The sequence below is a fragment of the Biomphalaria glabrata genome, chromosome 14, assembly GCF_947242115.1.
Source record: "Biomphalaria glabrata chromosome 14, xgBioGlab47.1, whole genome shotgun sequence".
In the NCBI taxonomy this organism is placed as follows: Eukaryota; Metazoa; Mollusca; class Gastropoda; family Planorbidae; genus Biomphalaria; species Biomphalaria glabrata.
The window spans coordinates 11,150,543-11,173,748 of NC_074724.1; the positions used below are offsets into that span (position 1 = coordinate 11,150,543).

Below are 23,206 nucleotides of genomic sequence, written 5' to 3' on the forward strand. Positions count from 1 at the left end.
TTGAAAGTGAATAAGAAAAAAAAAAGAGAGAGGATGGTAACAGTTCACAATTAATATTATAAAGCCTAAATACTCTTGGGACAAATCAAGTTAGGTTGAATGCTAATTCAATTTAGAATTTTTTAAAAATAATTCAATGCGTAGCCAATAGCAAAATAATTGTCGACCTACGCGCACTTTCTGCTAAAGATCCTACAATAAAAAAAAAAACAAGAACAAAAAAAGTATGAAATAAAAATCTGTATTCAATATACTTGCATTACAAAACAACAAGACTAAACAACATAAATCTCTTGGATATCACAGGACAGAGAAGGTGAGATACTCCCATTGCTGAAGAAGAAGACAGTTACTATCAACTAGACGAGCTTTCTCTTTATGGAAACAAGAATAACACAGTGACTGGAAGTAAACTAACATATAAAAAGTAGGCCTACAATCTAAATAACACAGAAGTAAACCTGTTAATATAAATAGTAATGCATAATTAGTTTGAAATAAAGCTTGAGGAGTAAACATTAATATTTGAGCAGACTATTGCTTACAATGGTGTTTCTGGTTTCTGAGCCGATTGGGCGCGCACCCTCTGCTGGGGCTGTCTTATTTTTCAGAGGACAAAGAAATTTTAGTTTTTGCATTGTACTTAAAAATCCATATTTGAATAATGATCAAGTAAAAACTACACCATTACCAATGCTCAAACAAATTTTAAACAATTCAAAGTATGAGATTTTCACACCGTGAGGCGTCTACAATAAAACATTTTTTTTTTAAAAAAAGGTCCCATGAGGAAGACATTTCAATACGTTTCCACCAAGAAGATTCTATCAGTCTTTCTCACTTCAGAATCCATTTCTATCGAAGTCTTTGCGTAAACAAAACAAGCCAGCTACAAGATGTCTTTTTAAACATGTGGGCAGTCTAACTATTACAAATGTACATTTGCTACATATGCCTCGAATGTCTCTAGCAATTCAGCATTGGACCCTTCTTAACCTGAAAAGCACTCTTTTCTAGTGGGGGGAGGGGAAAGGGGGGGGGGGAGACGTTGAAAGAAAATGTTGAGAAACAATTGCTTAACAAAAAAGATGGATAAAAATCAAAACTCATTTTCGTTACTAACACAAAAAAAAATTGTTTGGCTTAAAAAATTATTGATGTTAAGAAGAAGCCAATCATGTTTACAACACAATAACTACATCTGGTACAAAATCTACAGTCACAAAAAGTAACTGCTACACAAATAAACTGTATACTTACATACATACATACATTTATATAAACTGGTATAAAATAGCTTAAAGGTAGAATATCTTTAGATGAACTTTACAAAATATGCTAGGGTATAAAAAAAAAAATAATTTAAACTTTGAAATGCATCATTCTGATCCACCACTAAGAAATGAGTATTTTGTCCATGAGCACTTCTTTGACGGGCCAGTGTGTTAGATGCTCTTTTGACTACTTAGGAGCCATTCATCAGACAAGTTAATGCTTCAGTGGAGATATTAAACAAACAAAACAACCAAGGATTATGAGAAAAAAAAACTAATGTCACCTAGTCCCATTCTGATTAACATCAGCACAAGTACAAGTGCAATCCTTTGTACTGGCTCAAAAAGCGTGAAAATCAAGCAATACAAATAAACGACTTAGACATCAAGATAAATGTGTAGAGCCAGATCCAGTTCACCAAAGTGTCAAGGTTAAGAGAAAATAGTCCCTTTTACGAGAAAATAGTCCCTTTAGGTTGACAATATGAAAGTGAACTAGTTTTCATAACAATTTGGTAAGTATAATCATTTTACACACACACAGATAGATGTTAGTAATATGCAAGGTGGTCCAAAAGAATATGGTAAAGTATTGGTTATATTATTACAGTTTTTTTTTTTTTAAATACCATCATTGATTTATTTAACTGCTATTGGTGCTAGATTATTAAAGTTTCTATTTATTTTAACCCAATTATTGCTAGATTATTACAATTAATGTTTATTTTAACTGCATTTAATGCTAGATTATTACAGTTTATATTTATTTTAACCACTATTATTGCTAAATTATTACAATTTATGTTTATTTCAACTGCTATTAGTGCTAGATTATGACAGTTTATGTTTAAGTATATTATTTGTGCGAGATTATTGACAATGGTTCAATTACAATTAATCTGTTTTCAGATAATTCAGATAAACACTAATTGCAAACAAATTTCAATCAAGATCAAAAAGCATTGAATTCACAAAATATTAGGACTAAAATCCCCAAAGAGGAAAAAACCATTAGCTATTTTATGTGGATTTGGAAATGATTGGATTACTTGCTATATGAAGGTTTTCAACTCAAGAAAATATATTCTAAACTTGTTTGAAAGATAACATTGCTCTCCAAAACAATTTGCTAGTATAATTTTATGTCCACCTACTTTAGGATAACCCTCTATCTAAAGGTATAAATTAAAGCCTTAAATACCATGAAAGTTGAGTAAACCTTTCATTCTGTTATACTTTTAAAAATCAAATTTCCATTTCCTAAAGTTTCTTTTTCCTTAAGTTTCCATTTCTAAAATTTCTATTTCCAAAAGTTTCTATTGTGTACTTCTAGTCATTATAATCACTTACATTGTTGAAGAATACCTAAAGAACAACTTTATTAATTTAGTTATTGATCTTAATATATAATTGTTAAAGTAAAGTAAAATTTCACTTTTCAGACCATGCAATCTATGGGGCATCTGTTTCTGTGGCCCACTGTTAACGAAGGTGTCATGTGGCCAGCACAATGACCAACCACCTTTACTTTTCCTCAACTAATGTCAAGTACCCATTAGAGCTGGGTGGATTCAAAGGTGCCCAAAAATCCCAAAATTTAAAATCCCAGTCTACACAAGAATTTGAACCGGGAACCCTCGGTTTGGAAGTCAGGCACTTTACCACTCAGCCACTGCGCCTCCCCAAATAGGTTATAAAATACATACTAATTTTTAGGGCATGTATAAAAATATCCTGAGTTACCACTCAAAGCTCAGTGTAACAAAAGTTAATGGATGTGGATCAAACCATGAATAACTAAATGATGTGAACTCACAAAAAGTAAAAAAAAAAAAAAAAAATGAAAAAAAAAAAAAAAAAAAGAATTGCTATTTAACTACAAAAAAAAAAATTAAAAAAATGAATCGCTAATTAACTACAAAAAAAAAATGAATTGCTATTTAACTTAATTATTCCAATATTTGAATTTGCATCCTTCGTTTTGAGATTCTTCAATAAAATTCAAATTAAAAAAACAAAAGCACGCCCCAAATGCTATGTGGAGATTTTTTAAAATAGAGTTTGCCATGTTTTCCATTTACAAAATACGGAAATATTAAAAACTTATTTTAAAACAACATACCATACAATACATTTCATGTATTTTTTAGCATTTTAAATTCGAATGTCAAAGCTCTTCTGCTGCTGCAGTTATTTTTATTATCTAGTTGACATCAGTGATATTTCAATATAGCTTAAATTATATGCTTTGTTTGTTATTTTCTTAATGTCCATTTCAAAAAACTCTTTCTTAATCTTCCTCTTTTCAGTTTCTTACATTTTCTAGACTGCTCTCACATTTTCTCTATTTTGTCTCTCTTACTATATTTTGTTGTTTTGAGAACATAAATGAGATTTAAAAATCAAAATGTAAACAAGGCGTACTTTGATATGTACGGAAATTCCTCACAAGATTTGTCACAGTTAACAAAAGTAACATCACCAAATTTGTTAAAATTTCATATCTAGGATTCAAACCCAAGCCCCACTCTGCCAGTGCTTTACCACTCAGCCACCGTGCCTCTTTTCTCTGCAGGCTACTTACAAAAATATGAATAATAAGAACAACATTACCTCTTTATAAAACACAAAGTGAACACTTACATCAAGATTTATCAGCTGTGCCTAACTGGTATTACAAAAATAACAAATAGATACAGTAATAAGAGATATAAGCAAGTTATGTCTACAAGGGAATATTTAATCATGCACGCATATAACATCTACTCAGATGGCAATTAATTCTGAAATATAAAAAACTGTTGGGCAAGGAGTTCCTGACTCCAGATTGTAAGATAGTTTCACCCGGAGACTACCAGGCTACTCATACAAATAATGAAAGCAAACATACAATCACTATCTCTCAAATCTAGTTTTAAAAAATGAATATTCAAACAATGATTATAAGCAATCAATCAGCTTATCATATTTTTAAAAAATTAATTAATATTTGTTAATACAAATATGTGAAAGTAAAAAAATCTTTGTTCCAACATAATTAATAAAACAAAAATTGATTTGAATGGCATTTCAATCTAGAATAAATAACATAAAACAGTCATAACATGAAACATAAGCTTCGTTACTTATTACTAGAGATGTGTAAAAAAATACAATTAAATCCACATTTTCTTCTTCATATAAGAAACTCAAATTTTAAACATTTTTCTTAAGTAAATAAATATACATTTATAATTGGATTTTTATTTAAAGATGCTGTTTCCTTGTGAACTTTTAATAGTAAGTCTCTCTCTCCACAAACCCCCCAGGGTGACGTCGAAGTATTAATTTTCGTATTTCATCATAAATGAAAATGGCCAAGCTGTAGGGCAAAGCAACTAGCCACCAAGTGACTCTAAAAAAAAACGTTAAAGACAAAATAAAATGTGATAATTAAAAATGCACTTAAGTTTAGAGGACTAAAAAAATTTTTTTTAAAGAATTAGACAAATAAAAGCTAACAAAAAAAGTAAATTTAATAGTAGTATTTCAACTAAGTCTTGTTAAATTCTCCCTACCTAAGAGGCTGCATACGAAGACCTTTGTCTAATCCAGGGCAATAACACAAGAAAGCAGCTAGGGCAGTCTCAAAGAACAATCCAAAAGTTAATCTGTGGTTTCTGGGAAAGCCAAAATGATCTCACTTAATATTCACTTTCTAATACTTGGTAAGCTCCTGACATGAGTTCATATATTTTAATGTAAAGCCATATTACAAACAAAAAGTCAATATCTAAAGGAATTCAATAAAAACTTCTTATTACTATCCAAAGATTTTGTTTCTTATCTTAAATTCAAGATTTTAGCTTTTTGAGCTCAGTTTTGATGGTTAGTTTTATCAATCCAATCCATACTGAAATAACAGACATTTTCGTTTAATTTCTAAGCATTTTTGTTTACTGGAGTGATGTTCTCCTGAAAATGTGTGATTTAGAGTTCATGTCTTTACCCAGTCTACGGACCCCTATTTTGATTCTTTTACATAACAAATCCATTAGAGACATAATTTCTTAAATGGAAAAATAATAAGTTAAAAAATGATAGGGAGAAAAAAAAAAAGAAACATTTTAACGTTACAATTATTACATTTCTATCCTTCAGCACACTCTCTCATTAATCTAGCACCAAAAGTTGTCTGACCATGGGAAATGTCTTCCAAATCTCCTAGATATGATTAATGCACCATTTGATAAAAACATTCATAAGATTGCTAAAAAGATTTTAGAAATAAAAAATCACCCTTTGGGTCAGGATTTTGTGATTTTACCATCACAAAATAGATTTTGGTACAAGACACCAATAGCAAAGACAAACAGACACAAAAACTCTTTTGTTCACCTGGCAATCAAATTATGAAATACAATTCAACTATAGGATATAATCATTTCACATGTAAATTTAGAGTAGTCTTGTGTGAATGTATAACTTGTTTTTCTATAGTTACAATGTTTTGTTTTGTGTAATGCACAAATTTTAAGACTAATTACCTTATGGATAATAAAGATGATTATTATTAATTATTGTTATGGTTATAATTATTAGTAAAATAAAGTTCCCCTTTCAGACCTTGTGATCTATAGGGCAGATGATGTAGATGTCATCTGTTTCTGTTGCCTACAGTTAACAAGGGTGTTATATGGCCAGCACAATGACCAACTGCCTTTACTTTTCCCCAATTAATGTCAGGTACCCGTTAGAGCTGGGTGGACTCAGAGGCACCCAAAGATCCAGAAATTAAAAATTCCAGTCTTCACCAGAATTTGATCAAAGGACCCCCGGTTCAGAAGCCAAGCGCTTTACCGCTCAGCCACTGCACCTACTTTATTATTATTGTTATTATTATTATTGTTATTTAAAAATACAAACTAATATTTATTCAATGGCACTGCCAGGGCCAAGCTTTGTTAGAGAGAAACTTTGTGTTGATGTGGCAAGTCTGCAGTAGTACACAGGCAATGAGAATCTTCTAAGGGATGTTAAGGGCCTTGAAGGTATCTGTGAGGTCAGTTGTCATTATCCCCTTAGTCGATATATAAACAGGGTATTATAGCTCAATCTCCAAGCTTAGGTTCCTATATTTTCTTTCTTTTCCCAATTATTATGGGATAGTGGTATGCCAATGTCAATGATTATAGCCTTTTTTTTTTTTCGACAATAAACAGCAGATCAGGACCATTAAAATCCACCATTTTGTTAATAAAAATTATTATTATTTTTATTATTATCCACTAGATTCCAGAAGGAAATTTGGGCTAGGAAATAAAAGCTTTTATTTGTGAAGTTAATTGTCTAAAACATAAAAAAAAAACACATATCTACCTTAGTTATTAAACTAGACTTGATTTTTAACATCTGGTAATTAATAGCATACAATATAAGCAGAGGTATTTCAAATTAGATGAATTTATATACTATTTAGATAATATAGTGTTAATAATATGTTGCATTTCATAGCACCAGAGACAATTCTCTTCTTATAAATCAAATAAATGCACACTCTGATGTTATGGCATAAAGACTTACTTCATGCCCTGTTGGAACAGGGACAAACGCCTTGTTTTACAAATAATGAGATCAGCCCACTGCACTATCACAATAGACACAAAGAAAGCAGTGTGGCATGTGTATTCAAGCTTCTTACGCTGGGCGTAGGTCTGAAAAATTAAAGCATGGTAGTTAATAGTTAGATCTTTTATTTAAAACCTGTTACCAGCTGTGACAAAATTCTATACATTAGAATGCTGCAAATAGTAAAATGCACCTTATTTGATACATTTCTACAAATTATTTGTAAGTAAGAGCTCAGATTTCTCAGCATTAACAATGTACTGGAAGTTAAATGACGATGGGAAAAAAACTTTATGACACACAAGCAAAAGAAAATTTCAAAATGGACAAAAAATATTTCTCTTGTATCAGTAATGTACATCCTGCTGGCTTTTGTTTAAGTTGAGAGACAAGGCTTTTACTGATTCAAGAAAGTACCCATTTATGTAGAACCAACCCTTTTCAAGATTCAGTTTGTTAAATGGGTTAGCTCATGGTTGAAAAGAGAACATAAACAATGGTTACGTCTCCAATGGATGTGGCAAATTATTGAAGTTGCAGCAGGGACTGCATAGCTGCACTCATCATTCATCTTTGGAATGTAAGACAAGCCAAACTATATTAAATGTTTTGCACATCCAAGTATTCACCTAGTCATATATTATTTAAAACTTAAACTCAACTAAGTTGGCCTTTTTTTTTAGCTAATTCAGGTAACCCATTTTTACTTAAATGATACTAGGAAAACAAAAAATATATTTTAGATTTCATTTCCCATAAAATTATTTATTTTAATGTTCTACTAATTTCTACACATAGTATGAGATGTCCGTACTATTTTGGTAATTAAATTCTTAATAACCTCATTTTCCTGCCATCTCTAAATATTTACAGCAAAATTACAAAAGATGTGAAAAAAAATAAGAGCAGGTGAAACTTATGTGAAACCATTGATAAGTGTCTAAAAAAAGGAGATTACGGAATATAAAGAATGGTTTTTAAATATTTATGAACTGTTATTACATTCATTTTGTGTGTGTGTGTAATTTAAGATATAATATTAATTAATTTTAATAAAGAAATATGTTTTACCCATTCTTGACCATAAGAATCCTCCAAGTTATTGATGCCCAAAGAATCCCATTCTTTGCGAAGACCCACAAGACGGCTAATCCAGAAGCCATTCTCACCCATAATAACAAAGTATGTGAAGAAACCAGCTGTGGCTTGGATCATACCAATTTGGCCATATGCCATGCTAATTAATCTAAAAAACAATTGAAATGACATTTAGATTTGTAAAAGCTTTTTACAGAAACATCTTTTAATTTTTGACTTTTATAAATGAACTGAATAGCCTTTAATAAATTAACTTAACACAGCTACATTTGATATAACCCTATACAAGTAATCATCTGATCTAATTTCATTAAGTATTGGGGGGAGGGGGTATTTTTATTTTAAAAAAAAAGTTTTAAATTTTTGGTACCTGTCATTGACAAGCTTGTCTTTAAGAGGATTTCTGGGCAATCTTTTCATGATGTCCAGTTCTGCCTGTTCATAAGCCAGTGAGATGGCAGGCACCATGTCTGTGCCAAGATCAATACACAAGATGGTGATGACACCAAGAGGGAGGGGAATGTCAGCCAGGATAAACAACAAGAAAGGGGAAATCTCAGGGATGTTTGAGGTCAGAGTGTAAGCGATGGACTTCTTTAAGTTGTCAAAGATGAGACGTCCTTCCTCAACACCAGTAACAATTGATGCAAAGTTATCATCCAAGAGGATCATGTCAGCAGCCTGCTTACTGACATCACTTCCAGCAATGCCCATGGCAACACCAATATCAGCTTTCTTGAGTGCAGGAGAGTCATTGACACCATCACCAGTTACGGCCACAATCTGTCCCTGTCTCTGGCAACCTTCTACAATGATCAACTTCTGCTGGGGTGATGTACGAGCAAATACAATCTCACTGTGGACAGTCAAAATTTCATCAATCTGAGCAGGGGTCATGTCCCTGAGGTCACCACCATGGATAACAGCAGCTTTAGCTTCTCTTGGGTCCACCTCTTCTACTGGGCATCCTCGCTCAGCAGCAATATCTTCCACAGTCTTGCTGCCCTCAGAAATAATTCCAACACCTTTTGCAATGGCCTTGGCAGTAATGGGGTGATCACCAGTAACCATGATGACTTTGATACCAGCACTTCTGCATTTGCCTACAGCATCAGGTACAGCTGCACGTGGAGGATCAATCATAGACATCAAGCCAACAAAACGAAGACCAGTAATAGGAAAGTTGGGGCTTTCAGGGTCAAACTGATAGTTGGGTGGGAATTCAGATGATGGCAGAACACAATCACAGAATCCTGAAGAAAGAATATTTCATATCTTTTTACAGTAATTATAACCACAGCAATGATAAATATTAATAATATTGTCTTAAATGATAGAACATTATCAATCAAAATAGAACTTCCTGCCAGGATAATTTATTTTCTATATCTTTACTTACATTGATTTCTTGAGGGTAAGGGGCTATTATTTTTTATTTGATTTTTATATAATGTTTCTCTAACATCACATATTTTAATATTTAATGTGTAGCAATGAGAATTTTCTGCACTCTATCTTAATCAAACTATTTGAACTTTATACCATCAGAGTGGCAAGCATACCACTCTGCCACAAGAGAGTTAGAAGGGTGAAAAACACAACCATTTCCATTTAAGAAGTTTCCTTAAAAGTGAATGAAGACTTTTGAAAAAATTTGTGATTTTATGTCAAAATGGATCTTCTGTTGATTTGCTGTTAGGTGACAAAAGGGAAAGTATTATATAATCAATCATCACAAAGTGGTATTATTTTATAATAGGAGATAATAAAGTAAAGTTATGCTCACAAGGCAACTATAAACAGGGTTGCACTGGATTGTAGCTCCAGCTGAATATCTGGCCATTTTTCACTATCCAGCCATATTTGGCACTGGCCAGTTGTGATATACATGAACACATAAAACTACCCACTATATAACCCAGATTAAACTTAACCTTTGAGAGCTTTACATTAGTGCAATATACATGTGTATAGTCTACATTGACAAACAAGTTACACACAGATCAACTTAAATTTATCTTATCTTAAATAATACAGACGTTACTTCAAAAAAGAATATGATTACGTTCTACACATCACGCATTTAGTCATGCATATTTACCAATGACGTAAATTCTGCCAAGTTACTGGTTTTCCTGGCTAGCTCAGGCAACCCATTCTATGCTCTAATAGCAATAGGGAAGAAGGAGCATTTGTACAAATTTGTCCTAGCATATGGGACGAGGAATGTGCCATTATCTTTGTGACTTTCTTTTGTTTTTGTATTTGAAGATTATGGTTCAGTGTTATATGTATAATTGCTACTTTACTTTTAAGTCTTCTGTCCTGAAGACTTTCTAAATTTAGTGAGCTAGCCAGGAAAACCAGTGACTTGGCAGAATTTAAGTCAATGGTTAATATGCATGACTGAATGCATGACACGTAGGACGTAATCATCTTCTTTTTTGAAATAACGTCTGTATTATATAAGATTATATAAGATAAGTGATAGATTTTATAGCAAGTAAAAAAAAGTAGAATAAAAATATATCAGGTATTCTAATTAGAAGTTTTGCAAAATGTTCAGTATATAGCTATTTACTAGACATGTAGGTATGGTATCTGGCACCAGCTGGATATCTTTATTTTACTATCCGGCCATATGTCAAGAGCCAGATATCTAAAAGTGCAATCCAGTGCACCAATACTATCAACCAATTCTAATAAGCTGTCTTATGTTCTGTTATGGAAATGTAACTTTATATTCAGTATCTTAGCAAGCAATGCATTATCCACCAACACAAACTGTAAATGAACAATTAGTTTACCCATACAAAGGATGTTATGATAGTTTTTGAAGGAATGTCCAATTTATCACAAATTTCTTATATTATGTATACTTTTTGTAATCTTTACTGTTTTTTTTTATTGGTGTATTACTAATCAAAATAAAACAATCTTTTAAGACTTCTATCTCTATGACTCTACATCATTCTTATTGATCTGAGAACAAAGGATTTAACAAAGAATGCAGCATTTCGATGTGGATACACAGAAATACTAGTGATATGTATATTTTGTCACAAATGACTCAGATAAAGCAACAACTAATAAAGCCTTGTTAAATAGCCCAGGTAGTAGAACTGACCCAAGACTCTCTCTCCAAGACCACCAAGCTCAAGATATGCAGCATTGAAAGCATCACGGAAGTTGTCATCCAGAGGCAGAGTCTTGCCATGCATGAGTATTGTGGAGCAACGGTCCATAATTCTCTCAGGTGCACCCTTCATTACCAGCAAGTAGCTTGGGTCATTGGGATCTTCAGTTTCATGAATAGATACCTAAAGAGATTCAAAAAAATGATAAGCATCCATAAGTCAAACAAAATTTAAAAAAAAAAACAATAGATTTAGTCATTTACTTTTACTTATTGGGATGAAAAAAAAAAACACCTATTGAAAACAAAAATTAATTTAAAAATATTGATCCTAGCATTGTCAAATTTTTATTGAAAGAAAATTAAACAAAAATAGAGTATTTTCCATGTATTTACTAAGATAAAAGGAGGCATGCTGGCTGAGTGGTATGGCTTCAAAACTGGGGATCCGGGTTCAAATCCTGGTGAAAACTACGATTTTTTATTTTGGGATCTTTAGGGCGCCTGTCAATACTGGACATTAGTTGGAGAAAAGTAAAGGTGATTGGTCATTGTTGCAGGCCACATGACACCCTCATTAACAGATGGCCACAGAAACAGATGACCTTAACATCATTTGCCTATAGATCGCAAGGTCTGAAAAGAGATCTTTCCTTTTTTTTTCTTTTTTTTTACTAAGAAAAAAAATGATAAGATATAGGTGAAGATATTTACTTGATATTTATTAGATGAGTTGAAAGGAATTTCACAAATTTTCTTATTGCGTCTTCTGAACTCTGTAACATTGCCTATTGACAGCTCAACACATTTCAACAAAGCAGATTCTGAAGCATCACCGTTGCACTCCCTATAAAATAAACACAATTATAGTCACAATATTCTATGTGTAGAAATAAATGTGACAATGTTAAGTTGCATTACAAATAGTAAAGGAGGCGCAGTGGCTGAGTGGTAAAGCGCTTGGCTTCCAAACATGAGGCAATAGCGGATCCAGAACTTTTAAAATGATTGGGAAGAACTATTTATAAAGAGAAAATATTGTATTGCAAGTTTGTATTAAATGCAGTTTGTTAAAAGAGGATTAAGTATTTTTTGAGCGGCAAATAGTTTCAGTTATTTATAAGTTTAATAACATAGTTGCAACAAAAACATAATAATTAACAATAAATTGCAATTGATTATGAAAAAAAAAAACTGTGGTAAGTTTATTAGTAACACCCACAGATTAGGATGTGGTAGTTTCAAAATCTAACCTTTTAAGTACTGGTACATTTTCTTGTCCCACTTTAAATTCAGCACGGTTGCAGAGCATACCAATACGTGCCAGGTTCATCCAGGTTGGGTCATTGCGAGAGTAGGAGGCATCTAGGCAAAATTAAGATTTTTGTTTATTAATAAGTGGTAATAAGAAAACATTGCAAACTATGACATTAAAGAAACAATATCTTTATTATAATAAATTCTTACTGGATTGATCATCACTTGTATCAGCTTCAATAATGCGTCCATCAAACCACATGTGAGCTACTGTCATTCTGTTCTGAGTCAGAGTTCCAGTCTTATCAGAGCAAATGGTCGAAGTGGATCCCAGTGTTTCCACAGCCTCCAGATTCTTGACCAAACAATTTTTCTTGGCCATACGCTTGGCAGTCAGTGTCAAACATACCTGTTAAAAACAAGCTCCTACTTGAAATTTTTGCTTAACAATGTTTTGTTTGCATAGTATATTTTCATAAGCGATTGTTATTCATTAATAAAAAAAAAATTTAATATTAAATCACCACATACAGCTACCACATGTAGTTAAAAATCTGTTGTATTGTTTCAGATTGACAAAAAAAAAAAAAAAACATTTCGACTTACAGTAACAGTGGCTAGAAGACCTTCTGGTACATTAGCCACAATAATACCAATCAAAAAAATGACAGCGTCCAGCCAGAAGTATCCAAGAATGAAAGCAATAATGAAGAAGGTAACCCCAAGAAACACAGCTACACTAGTAATGATATGGATGAAATGGGCAATTTCTTTAGCGATAGGGGTCTCTCCAACTTCCAGGCCTGAAGCAAGGTTGGCAATACGTCCCATCACAGAGTTATCACCAGTCTTGACCACAATACCACGGCAGGTTCCTAAACAAAGAAAACATTTATATATTCCTAAAAATTATGTCAATATTCAGAAGTAAATAAAAAATGGTAAGCATCATATTATGCAATAAGAAGAATTTACATTTTCTACACTATAAATGACTTTTGGACAAATGTTACAAAGGCCATGAAGGTCAAACATTAATATAAAAATAATTTTTATTTTATAATAAATGCTTTGTGCTATATAAAAAGGGCATGCATTTACTTTTAATTCTATACTAAATATTTCATTTTGTAATAAAAACAAAAAAGTTATATGTTTAATCAAAGCATTCTTTTCACTCATAATGGACAAAAAAATTAATTCCATCCAAATGTGGAAAAAAATTCATCACCTATTATCATAAGACCAGATGTGTGGACATGATTATTGTCAGAAGAGAGTTACTATGAAGTCAACCTGAGAGTTGGAGATTTTAGTTGGCCTGTCTAGTACCCATGTAGTCAGAGTCATGCTAGTAGCTACGTAGGAAGTAAGTTAACCAAGTAATCAAATAGAGAGAAGTCAGCTATTAAGTGGCCATGTATAGAAGTCAAGAGAATGAACTTAGGACAGGCATAAACTTGTGTACTGAAGAAATAATTGCATAATTTAAGATTAGGAGAACGAATTATTATTGTTGCTACAATTTTAAACTGTGTCTAAGTGTGTCATATTATCAAATCCTGGATCATTTTTATTATTTTAAAGTGTCAGCACAACACATCATATGATTCAAAACACTAGATATTACATGTATGTATAATGTACATTTATCATCTGACTATTGTCATCATATATTTGAATTTTCTGGTAAAGATATCATATTTATAATTTTATTATAAATGGTTCTGAAGTCTCAAAATAGTTCTTAATTATAGACATACAAGTAGCAAGTAGAAGTTCACATCTTCAACCAGCAGTATTTAAATGACTACAACATCACAAGAACTCTCTAATTATTCTGAAACAAGTAAAAACAGTGACCTTGCAAATTTCAAGTATGAATTATCTTGGTAAAGTTGATTTATGCTTTGAAAATAGTGAGTCAGGCTCTAAAAAGTAATAATAATTTTAGATATATAGTTGTTATAGACCTAGCATCATTTGATTCCATCTTTCAGCAATTATGGCAGTATAACACTTTTTTTAAAGTCAAGATATTTTATTTATATATATATATATATATGTGGGTGCCTAGGTATATGGTATTCTAGCATCAATGTTTATTAGGTGCACAATTTTTGAACACACTTTCTTCTGATGCCTTGCTTTTAAGCTTATGGAGGGTTTTTGTTATTATGCTGGTGTAATGTTTCTTTGAGGTTCATCTGTGTACCCCTGTTTAGGGTGAGCATCTAAGGCATTACTGCATTTTGCAATTGTTTCACTGCCATAGTGTATTTGAATAGATCTTTCAATTTGTCTTTTCTTACGTCTATACAGGAAATTAGTTATGGGATTATCAAGTCTACACTGTAGACTAGAGTCGGCAGTGTGGCCAGTGTTGTGCGTACTAAGGTGTTGCGTTGTGAGATAGCAAGGTGCAGAATGATTGTTAATTAATATATCCACAATATTATAATGTTTTAGACTCAATGATATTACTCCATCAGTTTGTCATTATAACTTACATTCATATCATTAAACTATTACATTGTTAACAGCAAGTCAATTATTTATTGTAATCATTGTAAGGTGCCTTTGTAAGGTGCTTGTTAAATGTCAGGGGCCAGGCAACAAGCTAAGACTTTAACACAACCCTGACAATATAAATATATGTATGTTATGAATAAATAAGATCAAAAAATTAATGATGCTAGTCAAATTATTGACATTTTAATTTTGTTCCGGCTCTATTGTTTTAATTTATTTTTTGGTCTACACGCATATATTCCTGTCATCTGAATTTAGACCCACTAGTCTCCAGTTAGCAGGAAAATTAAAAATGTATTTTCCTTTTTCATACGTTTTAATTTTGTAATAACAAGCAGAAAGTTACACACAACTAGAGTGATGTACCTTCAACAGCATTGGTGGAAAAGAAAGCTAAATTCCTAGTTTCAAGTGGATTCTCATGGGTAAATTCAGCTGTTCTCGTCTGAGGCTCAGACTCTCCAGTCAGTGAAGAGTTATCTACCTGCAATAAGATGTATATGTTGAGTATCAAAAAAAAGGAACAATTTCAGCGTACACATCAGAAGTAAAAAAATCCTAATTAGCCACCTTCATACTCATCTATATATAACCTGTGTGAGCTAGTATATAACCTTGAAACCAAAGGCTGAGATCACTCTGATGTCAGCAGGTACACGATCTCCAAACTTGACTTCAACAAGATCCCCAAGTACTAATTCTTCAGCATGAACATTTAGCTTCTGTCCTCCACGAATAACAGTGGCATACTGAATAAAAAAACAAATGTACAAAGCAAAATGAATAAAGAGAACAAATTCACACCCTTAGTACACATTGTCTTAAATACTTTAAAAAATTTACAATCAAAAAACTAAATTTAAGAAATTTTTACAAATGCAAGTAGAAATTTCATAGGGAGGATTTTTTTAACTCCATAATATTTTTTAAACAGATTTTCGAAAGTTGAATCTTAACTACCAGACCACTGTACTCATTTTACAGTGAGTTTCAAAATGTTGCTATACAGTTGAACTACTTTTTCAGTACTTGCCTAGTACATGAAAAAAAATTAAAAATGCATCAAAATAAAAAAAACAACAAACCAACCATAACTTATAAATCTTATCAATTACAGACGTTCCTTCAAAAAAGAAGATAATTACATCCTAGGTATATCCACACACATTACAACATTGCAATTTGTATATGTTAGTCCCGATGTGTTCTTTAACCTGAAAATTTTCTAAAAATTAGCAATGTTAACGAACCAGGCAAATTAACTCTTTCTCTCCAAATTGACATTTGACCTCATTAAATTAAATTAATGTTTGATTTTTTTAAAATTTACTTTGTGTTATAGAAAAAGAGCATGCATTCGACCTTTAATTCTATATCAAATAAAACACTTTCTGATAACAAACAAGAATGTTATTCAAGCTTAATCATAACAGGGTAAAAAAAGTACTAATGAGAAAATGAAGAATTCCATCGAAACATGGAAAATAATTAGGGAGAGAAAGAGTTAACAGTAGGTCTAACCTACAGTTGATCATATTTTGGTTGATTTAAACTAAACGCTAAGGAGTCAGAATTTTAGCAACAATAATGTCTTGGTTTAATTCACAGAGAAAGTGAAAGCTTTGACTGATACGAAAAATATTGAAAATTTTTTTATAGAGAGCTAGAATGATAGTAAGAAAAGTCCCTCTGGTTAGCAGTCAGTTAGGTTTAGTTAGTTTTGATTAGGGACTAGTCTGGAAAATTAACTGAATTTCTTAAAAAAAAAGTACATAGTTTTATCCAACACTTATCTAGTTGTTAATTCATGTTAATTACAGTCTTAGTTTAACTTAATGATAGATTTTCCTGATTCATTCAGGCAACTCATTCAATGTTGAAAAGGCACTTGGATTAAGTTTTTTTGTGAATTTTATCTTCTAGCATATGGAACAAGAAATGTCTATGAATTATTTGTATGTTACAGGTTTGCTAATGGAAGAAAAAAAATCCAACTGTACAAAACATCTAAAATTTAGTGTTGTATGAATAGACAAGTTTTGTAATAGTTCAATAACATTGTCAGAACTCTTACATGTGGAAAGGGTGGGGGTTATTTTGGTATTATGATTATTTTAACATTAAATTTTTATTTGAATAATTTAATATCATGGTAATACTGAATATATATTTTAAAAATTTAAAATATATAGTTGCAAAAATATGACGGTGACTAGCCATACACACCTGAGGAACCATGTTTTTGAATGAATCCATAATGCGTGAGCTTTTGGCTTCTTGATAGTATGAGAAACAGCCAGTAACCACCACAACAGCTGTCAGCACAATACCTAGATATAACTGTAAATGACAAAATAATATATTAGGAAAGTATTATGGCATTTTTGCAAGTAAAATGGATTTAACTAACAAAATCAATTAATTTAATTAACTTAAGGACATGTCCAAGTCATAGAAATAATTACTACAGTGTCCTTTAAGTATTCTTTAGCCATCTCTAAGCCTTGTCTTAACTATTAGGGGAGGGGATAGTAGAGCTTTTACTATATAGTATTATAAATTTTGTTATCCCAGAAACAATTAATATGGTTTTCATAAAAATAAAAAGAAAGAAATAAACAATAAAAAAAGAAATAATTTTCCACATTTCATTGAACTGACACTTACTACCCCTATTGATTTTCTTTTGTTTATATTTTTCCTAACAATAACTTAGGCATATTAATATTAAAACCATGTGGGTCGATTGGCTTCATAAACGTTTAAAAAAGAAAAAATTTCCAACTGCAGAAGAAGTTAATGGGTTAATTCAACAAGATCACACTAATCAAAAACATCACTTCAAGAGAAGGTCTTGTATACAGCCAATAATCCAGTAAAAGTTGGTCTGATATCACTTCACTCCTAACTAGAGCCCACACCTTTCCATTCTGGAAAATAACATCATTCAACCTCTCAATGTAAAAAAAAACAAAAAACAACAAGGTAATTACATTATCTCCAGGTGGATTCTCATTCTGTGATGCTTCTATTGAGTATGCAATGTAACACAATACAGCACCTATCCAGAGCAGAAGCGAAAAACCTGTGAATAATACTCTACAGAACTTCACCCACTCTGGTGTGGTTTTTGGAGGTGTTAACTGGTTTGGACCATCTCTGGCTAGGATTTCCTTGGCTCTTTCAACAGTGTGACCCTGAAATAAAAAAAAATCTTAAGTTTTGAATTAGAAAAGCATAAACTTTAATTATTTTATTAGAACATTATCATTAATGTTTCTTCTTCTTTGTTCTCATTATTATGTTGGAGCATTCAGATGACTAGACCAATATATGAAAGGAATAAAAAGTGGTTTCTAAATCAGGCAGCTCTCAATACAGTTTTCTTTTTATAGGGGTGTTATGGGCCCAGTGTCTTTTTAAGGCCTCTTGATAAAGAAAGCAATCTTTGAAGGATATGTCAGCATTCTCACAAGGGCAAATTACGCTAGTCCCAATTTTTAGATGCCAGAACATTCAGTTGTGTCTGGTTATAAGGAGAAAAATTAGGATATTGGTCTTGTCAGTATAGCTTATAATTGGCATCGTCTTTCTTGTGATTCAAATGACAGTGTGTTCTTTTCTTGTTCATTCTTTTCATTTAGTTTCTTCTTTTCTTCTGGATAGAGTGCAATTTTCAATAATGCATGTTTTCTCCCACACTAGGCAAGTGTGGCAGCCTTCTCATTTTTTTCTAGTTCAATATGTGCTGGTATCCATAATAACTGATTAAAATGCCAATTTAAGCCAACTGAAATTATGACTAAGAAGCATAAACCACTTGGCTACCTATCAAAGGGGGCTCAAGTTTGAAACTGGACTTGAACTGAATTGTGTTTGCTTAGTGCCTAAATGCATCACCCCCTCCCCATTTCTCACAAGTCCACAAAAAAAATTGGACCATAGTGCACTGTGCATGCTATAAACAAGAAAGAGAAACTAAAGAAAAGCAATGCAAAAAAAATTCTTTCAAAAGTCTAGTTCAGCCTAAAAATTTACTGAAAACAAAGGAATGAGATGAACTCATAGTAAATCAGGCTATTAAATATGAGACTCAGTGACAGGAACAGATTTTCAGGAAATTTTCTGCACTAGTGTGATGAGGTAACCCAAATAAAGAGTCATTGCATATTTTTTAAAATTATATATATTATATTGAATTGAATGTAGTTATAAAACATAGTTGTACTGAGTATTTGAAAACAAAAATTGAAAACCATATGCTACACAGCATACATAAAAATATTTGCATGCAAGGACATTTTTTTTGCAAATTTCAATTGCATTTCAATACTGCTTTTCTTGTTTTTGCAGTTATAAATGGTAAAGACAGTCTTAAACTAGTAAGAGTTGTGCTTTATTGTCATGGCAACATCTCTCTCAAAAAAAGCATAATTAAAACTTTTCTGATTTTTTATTTAAAAAATGACTCTGGGAAAATTGTAGGAATTCTTAAAATTTTAGAAAAATTCATATCACTGGAGTTCTAAAAAAACAAAATCTAACTATAACAAATCTTCTTACATTATTAGGGTCAGCCCCAAGTCTTTCATACAATTCTTCAATGGGGATCTTGTGCTCATCCATATCCAGCTCCTGTTTGAGTTCATCCAGCTTATCATCTCCTTTCTTTTTCTTCTTCTTGTCATTTTCTGATGGTGTAACTTCATTTCTGTAGCTTTCATCCCGAGGGCCTCCCTTTTAAAACAACATGTTTTGTATTCATTGGATGAATGTTGATAGAAAATGAAAATTAATTATAATAAGCACGGAACACTATTTTGATATTTTTTGTAAAAAGATAGTACCTGAAAGAAAAATAAGCAATAGAATAAAGAATATTTTTAAAAAAAAAAACTTATCTAAGGGAAGGAACTGTTAAGTACTGCCATTTGTCTGAAAATTATGGGGTTTATCTTCCTTTCTGCTATATAAACTAAACTAACTAATTAGTACTAAATGATTAACTAATTGGTTAATTTTTTGATTGATTTGTGTATTGTTATTGACTATGAATAATTATGCAAAATTTCAACTTGATCAGAGAATGGGAATTGGGAGAAAAAAACTTGTCAAAACATAATAAGGGGGCTAAATCCATATATATATATATATACATCTTATATTAATTAGCCTTTATTTCCCTTTAGTCAAAATCAAACAAAAAAATTAATCCCCAACAATTAATAAACTAATTGTTTAATTTTTTTAATTGATTCATGTCTTGTCAAGTTAAGTGAATAGTTGTGCAAAGTTTTAACTTGATCTGAGAATGGGAAATGGGAGAAAAAGCATGTACTTTTTACCAGACAGACAGACAGAGGGAGTTGATATAAACCTTGTTGCATCTTTTTTAAAATTTTTTTTCATTATAAATGCAAGTATTCATGGGATGTCTAAGTACCATATGAATAATTACAATATAACTTTATTTCTATTTTTCTAACAGAGGTTCTTTCAAAAATAAAAAGATAATTTGGTTTCTTCATTCTATGTTTATCTAGTCATACTAACTACATGAGTAGATCTATATCTAGAATAAGTATAGGTTTACGTCTAGTCATTTGTTATACTGGCTGATTCAGGCAACCTTCTCCAAGCTCTAATCAGTAATGACCTATGAAAAAAAGGGGCATTTTTACTAAGTCATAGCCTACTTATTTCAAATTTGCCCATCTAAATAGGGCTTTGTACTTTAAGATCGATTTCACTATTGCAGGAATTGCCCCCCCTCCCCCGCCACCCTTAGACATAAAATGAAAAGTTTATAAGTCATCAGTAAAGACAGTGGCTAAGGGATGAAAACTTCACGATGGTGTCCAGTTGGAACCCTGCCCGATTCCATACACTGCCGTCATTTCCGAGATTGAAGAACCATCCTTTTTTTTTTTTTTTTGTTATTGACTAGATCTAGAATTTCTATATCTCGATTTATATCTAACTTAGATCTATTTTTAACAAACAAAAAAACACGCTCAAGCACACGATTATTTTTTACCAATTAGCCAGGTGTTTTTAAAAATTATTTCTAGATATTCAAAAAAAAACAAAAAACTAAGCAACGCCTATCTGGTACTTATAATTATCTATGCTAAATTATTTGCGGAAATTACATTTATTATATTTTTTATTAAGCCTATTTATCGTATATACATAGAGATCTAACTAACACACAGCCTCTGTATACCAACCTACAAAGACAATTGAGTTTATTAAAATACTCACGAAAATTAACACACTCGTACAATTCTCCTTACCTTTTGGTTAACTTTACTCGACGCCATCGTGAATGCTTATGTCGTTAGATGGCGCTTTCTAGCTCTGTTCAGTCCACTGACGTGAAAAACATCAAAACAAGTGACGTAGTCTATAGACTTTAATGTACATTATGTTTTCAAAAATAAAAGTGCAAAAATTCGTTTAAAATACACCATTTTAATTTTTCATTTTACTATTTTTCTGGCATGTAAATTATGAAATAATGTCTCTATAGTAGGGCTGTATCTTATCTTTTATTATAAATTAGATCTATATATAGACGAACATTCAAAAGAAAAGAAAAGTACATCCTATGCGTAATCGTGTATCCAATAGATGGGACAAGCGAAAGCCACAAAGATGAACTGATTACAGATAACGGAAGACTGGTCATCGAATCAATTATTAGCCAAGATAACAGAAAGTGAGAAAGGAAATGCATTGAGCTGTCATACCAGCTAGATAACACGCGCAGGTGAGTTACCAAAGTAACTACTAGCCAAACAACTATGTTACGCAATCTCTGTGACGCAATCTCAGCTCAGTGACCTCATTCTGTTGTAGCCTACATGTGTGTGTGTTAAGTGTAAATGTTTACTTTAAAATTGTAAGAAAACAAAAAGAAAAAAGTTATGAAAGCATCTTAGGCATTCAGCTCAGTAAACTGAACCAAGTTAGACGAATCAAGAGAATAAGGGGTCTTTTTTTTTTTTTGGGGGGGGGGGGGAGGGGGCGAGTATATCATAACACAGCGGTTCTCAAACTGTGATACGCGGACCCCTAGAAATCCAGGCACTGGTAATTTAGGCACCGGTAAATTTGGAACGTTTTGACAAGGCGGAAGATTATAGGCACAGGAAAATTAGGAAATCTTTAATAGCGACCTTAATTTGATAAGTTTAAAAATGTTAACGTATATGTTAGGGTTAGGCTATGGGCTGTTGGTTACGTTATCAAAAATACCAACTTTAATGATTTTAACTGTATTATATTAACTATCTTTATATAATGAATCTTAATCTGGTGTCATTTTCCCCTGCATTCTCATGATTGTCATTGTGTTCCCGTTTTGTCAACTTTTCTTTTGTATCATGAAAATGCAGTTAGAAAAAAAAATTTAAATATGCTCAAAATTAAGGTCGCTATTAAAGAGTGCATAATTTTCCGCCTTGTCAGAAAGTGCACAATTTACCGGTGCCTTAATTACCGGGTGCCTAAAATTCCAGTCACAGCAATATGATAATTGTATACACTTAAATTCGTTGCTAAAAGTAGTAAAATTCAGTTTATCCGATCAGATAATTTTAATAACTTGCCACTCACTGCTGTTTTATATGTCTGTTATGTACTATTCTTTGACGAACTTATTTATATAATAAGCATTTATATAGTTTTTTCACTTAGGGGACCGTAGGCAAGTTTTAACTATGTAAGTAGGTCCCTGGGTCAAAAAGGTTTGAGAACCTTAATATACATGCATAAACACTTATTCGCAGATTTGCGCAATATTTTGATCAATATTGAATGATATTGATGATACATATTGTAAACATTCTATATAACATACGAACTCGCTTCATATATATTAGCCAATTATTTACTCCATTAGCCAATTATTTACTCCATTAGCCAATTATTTACTCAAGTTGTTCGTTTCATTATTTGTTCCACCTATGCGTCCAGTGGAATACCCTGCCTTCCGTCAGCGTAATAGCACGGTTGTATTCAGTGTCTGCTGGTTGACCTGGCTCGCAAGTCATCCTGACCTGCCTCCAAGAGAAGCAATGAAACCATGACACGGTACGTTAGTGAACGAACGTACGTTCGGCTCTCTCTCTCAACACATGCCAGACCTGTGTTTTTACCAAAATGCAAAAGCTTGGGGTTAGGGTTGGGGGGGGGGGGAATGCTGTGAAATTAAACGTAGTCGACATATTCACACATAGCCTACACGAAGATCGCCGTCATATTAACTAGCAATATCACGAGTCCAACAGAAATGTTT

General features: G+C 32.1%; 1 protein-coding gene across 1 annotated transcript; it reads right to left on the reverse strand.

Moving 5' to 3' along the window:
- Nucleotides 1–225: 225 nt before the first annotated feature.
- LOC106058321 (sodium/potassium-transporting ATPase subunit alpha-like) lies at nt 226–21,350 on the reverse strand. The gene is made up of 16 exons (XM_013215712.2): nt 21,201–21,350; nt 19,468–19,641; nt 17,898–18,101; nt 17,131–17,244; nt 15,519–15,653; nt 15,271–15,388; nt 12,979–13,247; nt 12,583–12,781; nt 12,369–12,480; nt 11,830–11,962; nt 11,107–11,299; nt 8,350–9,232; nt 7,953–8,127; nt 6,837–6,967; nt 4,832–4,933; nt 226–4,668 (listed from the first exon to the last, which is right to left on the reverse strand). Exons 1-16 carry the CDS (start codon nt 21,225–21,227, stop codon nt 4,548–4,550), a joined length of 3,090 nt encoding a protein of 1,029 aa, XP_013071166.1. The 5' UTR covers nt 21,228–21,350; the 3' UTR covers nt 226–4,547.
- Nucleotides 21,351–23,206: the final 1,856 nt, after the last annotated feature.